At 46.7% G+C, this 13,427-nt stretch overlaps 1 protein-coding gene across 5 annotated transcripts in view; it reads left to right on the plus strand.

The window, feature by feature from the left end:
* DENND4A (DENN domain containing 4A) overlaps nucleotides 1–13,427 on the plus strand; it is a 261,785-nt gene that overhangs the window by 207,889 nt on the left and 40,469 nt on the right. For all 5 annotated transcript variants that reach the window (XM_063925588.1, XM_063925589.1, XM_063925590.1 and 2 more), the window contains 7 exons: nucleotides 2,747–2,891; nucleotides 3,206–3,334; nucleotides 3,424–3,537; nucleotides 4,807–4,947; nucleotides 6,556–7,661; nucleotides 8,059–8,263; nucleotides 8,358–8,452. In XM_063925588.1, coding sequence (XP_063781658.1) covers nucleotides 2,747–2,891; nucleotides 3,206–3,334; nucleotides 3,424–3,537; nucleotides 4,807–4,947; nucleotides 6,556–7,661; nucleotides 8,059–8,263; nucleotides 8,358–8,452 — 1,935 coding nt within the window. The remainder of the gene's footprint in view (nucleotides 1–2,746; nucleotides 2,892–3,205; nucleotides 3,335–3,423; nucleotides 3,538–4,806; nucleotides 4,948–6,555; nucleotides 7,662–8,058; nucleotides 8,264–8,357; nucleotides 8,453–13,427) is intronic.

Consider the following 13,427-nt stretch of genomic DNA (forward strand, 5'->3'; position numbering starts at 1 on the left):
ATGGTTCTGGACACGGGAAAAAAAAAAGAGGGTTTTTCTCCCAATGGAAAAAGTCCAGGAACTCCAGAGCATGGTCAAGGACCTGCTGAAACCAAAAAGTGTCAGTTCATCAATGCACTCGAGTATTGGGAAAGATGGTGGCGGCCTACGAGGCCATTCCGTTCGGCAGGTTCCATGCAAGAACTTTTCAGTGGGACCTTCTGGACAAGTGGTCAGGGACCCATCTACAGATGCATCGGAGGATAAGCCTGTCCCCCAGGGCCAGGGTCTCTCTCCTGTGGTGGCTCCAGAGTGCTCACCTTCTAGAGGGTCGCAGGTTCGGCATTCAATATTGGGTTCTTGTGACCACGGACGCGAGCCTCCGAGGATGGGGAGCAGTCACACAAGGCACAAATTTTCAGGGAATATGGTCAAGCCAGGAGGCTTGTCTACACATCAATGTGCTGGAATTAAGAGCCATATACAACGGCCTGCAACAGGCGGAGAGTCTTCTTCGCAACCTACCCGTTCTGATCCAATCGGACAACGGCGCCAGGGTGGGACAAGGAGCAGAGCAGCAATGGCAGAAGCAACCAGGGTTCTTCGCTGGGCGGAAAATCATGTAAGCGCTCTGTCAGCGGTCTTCATTCCGGGAGTAGACAACTGGGAAGCAGACTTCCTCAGCAGACATGATCTCCATCCAGGGAAGTGGGGACTTCATCAGGAGGTCTTTGCAGAAGTAACAAGTCGTTGGTGACTTCCTCAAATAGACATGATGGCGTCACGCATCAACAGAAAGCTTCGGACGTATTGTTCCAGGTCAAGGGACCCTCAGGCAGTGGCGGTGGATGCCCTGGTGACACCGTGGGTGTTAAAGTCGGTCTATGTGTTCCCTCCACTTCCGCTTATCTCAAAAATACTGGGAATCATAAGATGAACAAGAGTTCAGACAATACTCATTGTTCCAGATTGGCCTCGAAGGGCCTGGTATTCAGATCTTCAGGAAATGATCACAGAAGATCAGTGGCCTCTTCCTCTCAGAGAGGACCTGTTACAACAGGGGCCCTGTGTGTTCCAAGACTTACCGCGGTTACGTTTGACGGCATGGCGGTTGAACACCAAATCCTAGCTATGAAGGGTATTCCGGGGGAAGTCATCCCTACTGTAATCAAAGCTAGGAAGGAGGTAATGGCGAAGCATTATCACCGTATCTGGAGGAAATATGTGTCTTGGTGTGAAGCCAAGAATGCTCCTACGGAAGATTTTCAGCTGGGTCGTTTTCTCAATTTTCTGCAGACAGGAGTGGATATGGGCCTAAAGTTAGGCTCCATTAAGGTGCAGATTTCGGCCTTATCTATATTCTTTCAGAAGGAATTGGCTTCTCTCCCAGAAGTCCAGACTTTTGTAAAGGGAGTGCTGCACATTTAACCTCCTTTTGTGCCCCCAGTGGCACCGTGGGACCTTAACGTGGTGTTACAGTTCCTTAAATCACACTGGTTTGAACCTCTTCAAACAGTTGAATTAAAATTTCTCACTTGGAAGGTGGTCATGTTGTTGGCCTTGGCATCTGCGAGGCGGGTGTCCGAATTGGCGGCTTTGTCTCACAAGAGCCCCTATCTGATTTTCCATGTGGATCGAGCAGAGTTAAGAACTCGTCCTCAATTTCTGCCTAAGGTGGGTTCGTCGTTTCATATGAACCAACCTATTGTGGTGCCTGTGGCTACGGGGGACTGGGAGGATTCCAAGTCCCTGGATGTAGTCAGGGCCTTAAAAATTTATGTAGCCAGGACGGCTTGGGTTAGGAAAACAGAGGCACTGTTTTTCCTGTATGCCGCCAACAAGGTTGGCGCTCCTGCTTCTAAGCAGACTATTGCTCACTGGATATGTAACACGATTCAGCAGGCTCATTCTACGGCGGGATTGCCGTTACCAATTTCGGTAAAGGCCCATTCCACTAGGAAGGTGGGCTCTTCTTGACCGGCTGCCCGAGGCGTCTCGGCATTACAGCTTTGCCGAGCAGCTACTTGGTCGGGTTCAAACACTTTTTGCAAAATTCTACAAGTTTGATACCCTGGCTAAGGAGGACCTCATGTTTGCTCAATCGGTGCTGCAGAGTCATCCGCACTCTCCCGCTGGTCTGGAGCTATGGTATAATCCCCATGGTCCCTACGGAGTCCCCGGCATCCTCTAGGACGTAAGAGAAAATAAGATTTTTAAACCTACCGGTAAATCTTTTTCTCCTAGTCCGTAGAGGATGCTGGGCGCCCATCCCAGTGCGGACTATTTCTGCAAGGCTTGTATATAGTTATTGCATACATAATGGTTATGTTACAGTTGAGATCAGTCTCTGGCTGATGCTGTTTTGTTCATGCTGTTAACTGGTTTAGTATATACCATGTTGTACGGTGTGTATGGTGTGGGCTGGTGTGTCTCTCGCCCTTAAATTAACAAAAATCCTTTCCTCGTACTGTCCGTCTCCTCTGGGCACAGTTCTATAACTGAGGTCTGGAGTAGGGGCATAGAGGAGCCAGTTCACACCCATCTAAAGTCTTAGAGTGCCCATGTCTCCTGCGGAGCCCGTCTATACCCCCCATGGTCCTTACGGAGTCCCCAGCATCCTCTACGGACTAGGAGAAAAAGATTTACCGGTAGGTTTAAAATCTTATTTTTGGTTAAGTTACCCCGTTCTTGCCCAAATTCTATAGTTTAGGTGAATTTATCATTTAATCAGCATATTAACTACTTTTGCGGTTTACTTCCTGTACAGGCCGTTTTGGAAAGTGTGTGGCCCTCCGGGAATCGGGGGGGCTATTTTCTGTGGATAAAGGTCAGGAATGTGCTGCACGGAGTAGCCCAGTTCAAAAGAGCCTTGAAAAAGCAACATTCCTTAGCCCCACATGCTACACCGTCAGGTAAATCTCCAAATGACTTTACAGTGGCTCATTAGCATGGAAGAGTGTGTGTTAGGGTACAGATACAACTGTTAATCTTTCACAATTATTTTTATTAGCAGTTATTTATATAGCGCATATGTATTGTGTATATTTGGTCTTTCACATTATTCCCTGCTCCAGTGCAGCTTACATTCTACCTACCCTACCACATGTACACACATTCACACTAGAGTTATTTTTTGTGATAATACAGTAGTGACTTTAATATTAAGTTTTGTTCTTTTTTTAAATGTATGTATAATTCTTGCCTCTCCTATATGGTTTACAATAAGACGGCAGTGACCTGGATGCAGTCAGCCATGGTAGTTTGGACAGTTCCATTGACATGAATGCCACGGAGCAGCCACCATTCAGCACCGATGTGACCAGCGCAGACCCATCTGATGACCGCTCTAGCACTGGTGTGTAGTTTATTGATGAATGCTGACAGATGGGTTATGTCCTACCTTGAATTTTCAGAGGTTTCTTATTAACAACTTGGTTCTTTCAGGTGGTCAGTCCGATCTAGGTTACAGTTCCCTATCCAAAGAAGAAGTACGCAGAGGAGATGTACATGATATACAGGAGGAACAGGAAGACTCCAGAGGGAGTGACTCCAGCTCATGTATGTACTCACAAAAATATACATTATAAGGTCAGACTTCCCAAATAATGTGTGTGTGTGTGTGTGTATATATATATATATATATATATATATATGTATATGTGTGTGTATGTATATGTGTGTGTATGTATGTATGTATATATATATATATATATATATATATATATATGTATATGTGTGTGTGTGTGTGTGTGTGTGTGTGTGTATACAATACAACGTAATGGGCGGCACTCCAATGGATTTAAACAAAATCATACAGCTCACCAAGCCAGTTTAGATCAACGTTTCAGGTGCCTTTATTTACACCTTTCATCAGGATACAAAATTACAAGACAAACATACCGTTTATAACACCAAACGTGTGAGACACGCCTTGCACCTCCTGCTTCCGGCCCCCGGCGCCAACGTCATAGGCGCCGTCCCCTACTACCACGTAGATAATGGGCGGGACAGTTGTCATAACACCCGAGGCTTTTAGACGCATAACGTCCTGCTCAGGCAAGTCGCGCTGACACCGCCTCATAGGCGGAACAGTTGTCATAGCGACCAGCCTAACAAACCCATGATACTTACACCGCCTACATGCCGGGCTGCCGGAGCACGGGGTCCGAGGCATACCATGTGTGGAAACACCGCTGTGTGCGGCGGATCATTACCCTTCCAGCAATAATGGAACTGAATGACAGCACACTCAGTCCAAATTGCTCCAGGAGTAGTTACAAAGTGAATAAATCAAACCTACACCAAACACCAACACCAGAGGGAACAAGGTATGATAGTAATCGAAATGGAAAAGTATCTCCAGTATAGCAGTGCATTCTATATTAGGGCCCAACCCCACAAGGTTATAGGCATTAAATATACAAGTGTTGCCATTCGGACTCGAACAAGGAATCTAAAGAAAAGATATATAGTAATTTCCCATCAAAACGGGAATAGACTAACATGAGTGATTTTACATTATTTTAATTAGACCCCAAATCATGCCGGATAAGCATAATGTCTAGACTGAAAAACAAGTTCAATTGTTCAGTTCACTCATGATTTGGGGTCTAATTGAAATAATGTAAAATCTAAAGACGCGCCAAAATAGAATAACGCTGCTGCACGTAGGTGTGTCAGTATGCTTAGAAACGGCAACGGTATTAGTATAAGGATACAACTGCGTCAATAGAGACAGCCACAGAGGCGTGCATCTTGGAATCAGGCCCACAATGTCTTATCTTAAGCGTTTGAAAATATTGTCTTTTCTTTCTATTTTATATTCAGTGTCTGAGTCTGAGAGTTCAAAGGGCAGCCGAGATGGCCTGACACAGTTGCTCAGTCCCACTTCTCACACTGCAAAGACCACATCTACTATAGTTCGGAGTGAGATCAAAACAAACAGCCTGGCTGGCACAGTTGCTGGTGGTGAGTAGACATTGCAGTATTACATTCTTACATTTACTCATGAAGAAGCCTGGACACCCCAACCCCATTACATAGTTCACATTTATAAAGTTATTACAGTTTGCCTATAATGATGATTTTCTGATGTGTTGCAGTGATAAGGCTATACAAATAGCACAGATAGAAACAGAGAATTTGGCGGTAGATAATAAACGTATGGCCTATCCAGTCTGCCCTTTAGGGGTTATAAGTTTAGAGTATTAGGGTTAGTTTAGAAGTTTAGTTTAGGGTGTTAGGGTTAGTTTACTGGATTGGGCTAGGGCAGTGGTTCTCAAACTGTGTGCCGTGGCACCCTGGGGTGCGGCGAGGGTCTTGCACGAGTGCCTTGGATTGGTGGTCCAGGACCAATTCAAAATAATTTATGGACAATGTAATAGGCAAAACCAGTGCTTGTGGTTGCCAATCATAAAATATGTGGGCAAACAGAAGCAATTCCTGTCACTCACCACACAACTAAACCTAAGGATTACACATAAACACAGTTTACTAAATTTTATATTTTTTTCTAAATGGCTCAATAAGAAATTTATGTGAAAAAAATTCTGATACTCTACTCTAGAGCGCCATGATTCAAAAAAGTTTGGGAACCACTGGGCTAGGGTTATGGCAGAGGTTCCCAAACACAGTCCTCAAAGCACCCTAACTGTCCATAGGTCAGTACAGATGATTAAATCAAATTGACAGAGGTACTAATTAAGTCACCTGTAGCCAAGCATGGACATACTTAAAACCTGGACTGTTAGGGTGCCTTGAGGACTGCTTTTGGGAACCTCTGAGTTAGGGTATTATGGATAGGGTAAGATGCTAGTAGAATCAGTATGCAGGCTATTTCTATAATATGAACTTAACAATAGTATGTGAATAGGGCCAGTTCTAGACCTTGTGGCATAGGGCGAAAGTTTCCTTTAAAAAATAGGGGCGTGACTTCATAGGGAAGGGGCGTGTTCCCTGTAGATGTGCCCCCAGCAGTTACAGTGCGTCTCCAGTAGAGATGCCCCCTTGTAGCGCCACTTGCAAACACTAAAAAAAACAAAAAGCCAATACTCACCAGCCCCGCTGCTGCTTCCCGACTGCTGCTGCTGCTCCGTCTCTGGCCTCCTCTCTATGGGAGAGACGTCATGACATCTCTCCCATAGCAGCGCCGCACAAACACTAGAGGTCAATTATGACCTCTAGTGTCTGTCTGAAAATGGAGCTGGCTGCAGCGGGCGCCCCTGCTGCTCACGCCGTTTGCTGCAGCCCTGCTTACCAGTGCTTAGATCCGCTCCTGTATGTGAAGTAATAAGCGCTTTACTTGCACATGGTGATACCTGTAAATGCTAACAAGTGAACTGGACTATGAGGACTTAAAATAATGTTGTGACTCACCACTGTCTTTGCCCTGTTTAACTCGAGCACCGAACAAGATGCAAAACTGCTCTGTTTCTGGTAATCCGGTGTCAATATTTTCTACTGAGTTCAAACAATTCTTAAGCGTTAGATATATTTGTATGTAAGTCAATTCAGCACATTCTCTGTGACCCTCAATATATACATTTGCAAACGTACCTTTTTTTGGGCCAATTTCAGGTAGTGCTGCAGGCCTTCTGTTTGCACCCTCTTTTGAAGATAACCGAGAGATTCAGATCTACCAAAGCTGGAGTCTGCGGAAGAGGCATAGAAGTGCCATGGAGCCAGGATTGCAAAATCAACTGGAATGGGAACCCAGGAGTAGACACTACAGCCAAGAAAATCTTGCAGGTTTAATGATCAGCGGGACTGTCCAGGAAACAAAAGCTGATAAAATACTCAATAAACTGGGTGCGGATGCAAAAATACTCAGTAGCGCTTTCCAAAAAAGTGTTACTCGGCCAAAGACTTTAGACCTCAACAGAAACTCTCCCACCAGTAAGGATACAGCGAGTATGATGAAGGAGTGGAGTGATGAAGAATCTCCAATCGGGGAGGAGGGGTACGCAGACAAAACAGACTCACCAGTGATTTTTGATCTTGAAGATCTGGACGGTGACGCTGTTGAAAGTAAGCCTGTAAAAACTAATGGCAGAAAAGAAAAGCCGCGAGAGAGAACCATGAGCACAAGCTCTTCAGCACCAATGTTTGTGGACAAGTCAGTTGGAAAAACTGATGTAAAAGTTGGATTAGATCCTCTTTCAATGCTAGCAGCGGAGACTGTGCAAGAAGAAGTTATTGAGGAGGTGGGGGAGAAAAGCCTATTGACACCATCTGCTAAAAGGGACCTTGCGGAGGAGATAGAAATGTACATGAATAACATTAGCAGCCCTCTGTCCAGTAGAGCTCCAAGCATGGACTTGCAGAGGAACACTACTGATCAGTACAAAACCTCCAAAGCTATACCTCTCTGTAGGCGCTCAAGTCTTCCCTCAACTCCCCCACAAGTACCTAGGTTACCAAAGTCAAAAACATACCACATAAAGCGTGGGGAGAGAAGCCGGGGCAGGCTCTGGTCCTCTCCAATAGACTCTGTAGGAAGTGCACAAACGGAAAGCCACCCAGAATCTGCCCTTACCTTGATGTCTCCAACATCCTTTAACTTTGATACACTCCTGACACCCAAGCTTGATGTATTAAAGAGCAGCATGTTTTCCGCTGGTAAAGGAGTTGCTGAGAAGGCCACAAAGTGGTACTCAAAAATCACGAACTATGGCCCATTGAAGGTGAGACCTTTTGAGTTATCTGTCTAAAGTGCAGTTTTGTTTTAACCACTTCCCTGGATGCGACCATGCCAGTCTGGGCTTTCTGTGATGTGGTCACATCTGATGTGACTACTCAGAAAACCCACTGGCTTGCTGCGAGAAAACAATTTTCCAGCAGTTCCCACACTCAGTGGGACCTCCATTTTCCATTCAGTCACACATTTGTTAAACAGTAGTCACTTTTTGAGTTAAACCAATGGTTATGACATATCCCAAGTCTCAGTATCTGGCCCCTAATGAATTGGCTAACTCCATTTTCATGACTATTGCTTCAGCCCACAAATGACTGCCTCCAGTGTATATAGGCGATGAGTGCACTTACAGAAACAAATGTTTTCTTATGTTGAATCTCCCGTAGGATCAGAATTCTGACCGGGCGAGTCTGTCTTCAGGAGGTGCTGGGGATATAGAATCCATCTCTATAAATGAAGATGACTTTGAAGGCATTAATTCTCAACATGACAATGATCTCTCTACTGGCAACAATTCAATGGGAGTAAGCAGAACCAGCTTGGAGAGCAACACTTCCCAAGAGGGTACCTCAAAGCAACTGTACAACAATGGTGAGCATAAAATGCCAGCCATCCAGAATGAGAAATTGACTGATGGAATTTTTTAGTATAGCTTTCCTGACCAATGTTGACTCTTTATACATAGGCTCTCCTTCCAGGATCTCTTTAAACTACAAATCAGATCTTCTTTCCTCCTGCAATTCCAGCAGTAGCAGTGTCTTCCAGAACTATGCTATGGAGGTAAGAGGCTTCTTCTTCTTTTTTTTTATTATTATTTCTCTATCGTCCTAGTGGATGCTGGGGTTCCTGAAAGGACCATGGGGAATAGCGGCTCCGCAGGAGACAGGGCACAAAAAGTAAAGCTTTCCGATCAGGTGGTGTGCACTGGCTCCTCCCCCTATGACCCTCCTCCAAGCCTCAGTTAGATTTTTGTGCCCGGCCGAGAAGGGTGCAATCTAGGTGGCTCTCCTAAAGAGCTGCTTAGAAAAGTTTAGCTTAGGTTTTTTATTTTACAGTGAGTCCTGCTGGCAACAGGATCACTGCAACGAGGGACTTAGGGGAGAAGAAGTGAACTCACCTGCGTGCAGGATGGATTGGCTTCTTGGCTACTGGACATCAGCTCCAGAGGGACGATCACAGGTACAGCCTGGATGGTCACCGGAGCCTCGCCGCCGGCCCCCTTGCAGATGCTGAAACAAGAAGAGGTCCAGAATCGGCGGCAGAAGACTCCTCAGTCTTCTAAAGGTAGCGCACAGCACTGCAGCTGTGCGCCATTTTCCTCTCAGCACACTTCACACGGCAGTCACTGAGGGTGCAGGGCGCTGGGAGGGGAGCGCCCTGGGAGGCAAATGAAAACCTATTTGGCTAAAAAATACCTCACATATAGCCTCCGGGGGCTATATGGAGATATTTAACCCCTGCCAGAATCCACTAAAGAGCGGGAGACGAGCCCGCCGTAAAAGGGGCGGGGCCTATCTCCTCGGCACACAGCGCCATTTTTCTTACACAGCTCCGCTGGTCAGGACGGCTCCCAGGTCTCTCCCCTGCACTGCACTACAGAAACAGGGTAAAACAAGAGAGGGGGGGCAAAATAGTGGCAAAAATTATATTATAAAAGCAGCTATACAGGGAGCACTTATTATAAGGCTATCCCTGTCATATATATAGCGCTTTGGTGTGTGCTGGCAGACTCTCCCTCTGTCTCCCCAAAGGGCTAGTCGGGTCCTGTCTTCGTTAAGAGCATTCCCTGTGTGTCTGCTGTGTGTCGGTACGTGTGTGTCGACATGTATGAGGACGATATTGGTGTGGAGGCGGAGCAATTGCCAAATATGGGGATGTCACCTCCTAGGGGGTCGACACCAGAATGGATGCCTTTATTTATGGAATTACGGGATAGTGTCAACACGCTAAAGCAGTCGTTTGACGACATGAGACGGCCGGACAATCAATTAGTGCCTGTCCAGGCGCCTCAAACACCGTCAGGGGCTGTAAAACGCCCTTTGCCTCAGTCGGTCGACACAGACCCAGACACAGGCACTGATTCCAGTGGCGACGGTGACGAATCAACCGTATTTTCCAGTAGGGCCACACGTTATATGATTTTGGCAATGAAGGAGGCGTTACATTTAGCCGATACTACAGGTACCACTAAACAGGGTATTATGTGGGGTGTGAAAAAACTACCTATAGTTTTTCCTGAATCAGAAGAACTAAATGAGGTGTGTGATGAAGCGTGGGTTGCCCCCGATAAAAAGATGCTAATTTCAAAGAAGTTATTGGCTTTATACCCTTTCCCGCCAGAGGTTAGGGCGCGCTGGGAAACACCTCCTAGGGTGGACAAGGCGCTCACACGCTTATCTAAACAAGTGGCGTTACCCTCTCCTGAGACGGCCGCACTTAAAGATCCAGCAGATAGGAGGATGGAAAATATCCAAAAAAGTATATACACACATACAGGTGTTATACTACGACCAGCTATAGCGACAGCCTGGATGTGCAGTGCTGGAGTAGCTTGGTCAGAGTCCCTGATTGAAAATATTGATACCCTGGATAGGGACAATGTTTTACTGTCTTTAGAGCAAATAAAGGATGCATTTCTTTATATGCGTGATGCACAGAGGGATATCTGCACACTGGCATCACGGGTAAGTGCTATGTCCATTTCGGCCAGAAGAAGTTTATGGACGCGACAGTGGTCAGGCGATGCGGACTCAAAACGGCATATGGAAGTTTTGCCGTATAAAGGGGAGGAGTTATTTGGAGTCGGTCTATCAGATTTGGTGGCCACGGCTACAGCCGGGAAATCCACCTTTTTACCTCAAGTTACTCCCCAACAGAAAAAGACACCGACTTTTCAACCGCAGCCCTTTCGTTCCTTTAAAAACAAGAGAGCAAAGGGATATTCATATCTGCCACGAGGCAGAGGAAGGGGGAAGAGACAGCAACAGGCAGCTCCTTCCCAGGAACAGAAGCCCTCCCCCGCTTCTACAAAAGCCTCAGCATGACGCTGGGGCTTCTCAAGCGGACTCGGGGGCGGTGGGCGGTCGTCTCAAGAATTTCAGCGCGCAGTGGGCTCACTCGCAGGTAGATCCCTGGATCCTGCAGATAATATCTCAGGGATACAGGTTGGAACTAGAGACAGATCCACCTCGCCGTTTCCTGAAGTCTGCTTTACCAACGTCCCCCTCCGAAAGGGAGACGGTCTTGGAAGCCATTCACAAGCTGTACTCTCAGCAGGTGATAGTCAAGGTACCTCTTCTACAACAAGGAAAGGGGTATTATTCCACTCTATTTGTGGTACCGAAGCCGGTAAGACCTATTCTAAATCTGAAGTCATTGAACCTGTACATAAAGAAGTTCAAGTTCAAGATGGAGTCACTCAGAGCAGTGATAGCGAACCTGGAAGAAGGGGACTTTATGGTATCCTTGGACATCAAGGATGCGTACCTCCACGTTCCAATTTACCCCTCACACCAGGGGTACCTCAGGTTCGTCGTACAAAACTGTCACTATCAGTTTCAGACGCTGCCGTTCGGATTGTCCACGGCACCTCGGGTCTTTACAAAGGTAATGGCCGAGATGATGATTCTTCTTCGAAGAAAAGGCGTATTAATTATCCCATACTTGGACGATCTCCTGATAAGGGCAAGGTCCAGAGAACAGCTAGAGATGGGATTAGCACTGTCTCAAGAAGTGCTAAAACAGCACGGGTGGATTCTGAATATTCCAAAATCCCAGTTAATGCCAACAACTCGTCTGCTGTTCCTAGGGATGATTCTGGACACGGTTCAGAAAAAGGTTTTTCTCCCGGAGGAAAAAGCCAAGGAGTTATCCGAGCTTGTCAGGAACCTCCTAAAACCAGGAAAGGTGTCTGTACATCAATGCACAAGAGTCCTGGGAAAAATGGTGGCTTCTTACGAAGCAATTCCATTCGGCAGATTCCACGCAAGAATTTTCCAGAGGGATCTGTTGGACAAATGGTCAGGGTCGCATCTTCAGATGCACCAGCGGATAACCCTGTCTCCAAGGACAAGGGTATCTCTTCTGTGGTGGTTGCAGAGTGCTCATCTATTGGAGGGCCGCAGATTCGGCATACAGGATTGGATCCTGGTGACCACGGACGCCAGCCTGAGAGGCTGGGGAGCAGTCACACAAGGAAGAAACTTCCAGGGAGTGTGGACGAGCCTGGAAACGTCTCTTCACATAAACATTCTGGAACTAAGAGCAATCTACAATGCTCTAAGCCAGGCAGAACCTCTGCTTCAGGGAAAACCGGTGTTGATCCAGTCGGACAACATCACGGCAGTCGCCCATGTGAACAGACAGGGAGGCACAAGAAGCAGGAGTGCAATGGCAGAAGCTGCAAGGATTCTTCGCTGGGCAGAGAATCATGTGATAGCACTGTCAGCAGTGTTCATCCCGGGAGTGGACAACTGGGAAGCAGACTTCCTCAGCAGACACGACCTTCACCCGGGAGAGTGGGGACTTCATCCAGAAGTCTTCCACATGCTGGTAACCCGTTGGGAAAGACCAATGGTGGACATGATGGCGTCTCGCCTCAACAAAAAACTGGACAGGTATTGCGCCAGGTCAAGAGATCCGCAGGCAATAGCTGTGGACGCGCTGGTAACGCCTTGGGTGTACCAGTCGGTGTATGTGTTTCCTCCTCTGCCTCTCATACCAAAAGTTTTGAGAATTATACGGCAAAGAGGCGTAAGAACGATACTAGTGGTTCCGGATTGGCCAAGAAGGACTTGGTACCCGGAACTTCAAGAGATGATCACGAAAGATCCGTGGCCTCTACCTCTAAGGAGGGACTTGCTTCAGCAGGGTCCCTGTCTGTTTCAAGACTTACTGCGGCTGCGTTTGACGGCATGGCGGTTGAACGCCGGATCCTAAAGGAAAAAGGCATGCCGGAAGAAGTCATTCCTACTTTGATTAAAGCAAGGAAGGAAGTAACCGTGCAACATTATCACCGCATTTGGCGAAAATATGTTGCGTGGTGCGAGGATCGGAGTGCTCCGACGGAGGAATTTCATCTGGGTCGATTCCTACATTTCCTGCAATCAGGATTGTCTATGGGTCTCAAATTGGGATCTATTAAGGTTCAAATTTCGGCCCTGTCGATTTTCTTCCAGAAAGAATTGGCTTCAGTCCCTGAAGTCCAGACTTTCGTTAAGGGAGTGCTGCATATACAGCCTCCTGTGGTGCCTCCAGTGGCACCGTGGGATCTCAATGTGGTTTTGGACTTTCTAAAATCTCATTGGTTTGAACCACAAAAAAAAAAAAAAAAAAATGTGGATTTGAAATATCTCACATGGAAAGTGACCATGCTACTAGCCCTGGCTTCGGCCAGGAGAGTGTCAGAACTGGCAGCTTTATCTTACAAAAGCCCATATCTGATTTTCCATTCGGACAGGGCGGAACTGCGGACTCGTCCGCATTTTCTCCCTAAGGTGGTGTCAGCATTTCATCTGAACCAGCCTATTGTAGTGCCTGCGGCTACAAGTGACTTGGAGGACTCCAAGTTACTGGACGTTGTCAGAGCATTGAAAATCTATATTGCAAGGACAGCTGGAGTCAGAAAATTTGACTCGTTGTTTATATTGTATGCACCCAACAAGATGGGTGCTCCTGCGTCTAAGCAGACGATTGCTCGTTGGATCTGTAGCACAATCCAACTTGCACATTCTGTGGCAGGCCTGCCACAGCCTAA

This window comes from Pseudophryne corroboree, chromosome 6 (genome assembly GCF_028390025.1).
Source record: "Pseudophryne corroboree isolate aPseCor3 chromosome 6, aPseCor3.hap2, whole genome shotgun sequence".
NCBI lineage: Eukaryota > Metazoa > Chordata > Amphibia > Anura > Myobatrachidae > Pseudophryne > Pseudophryne corroboree.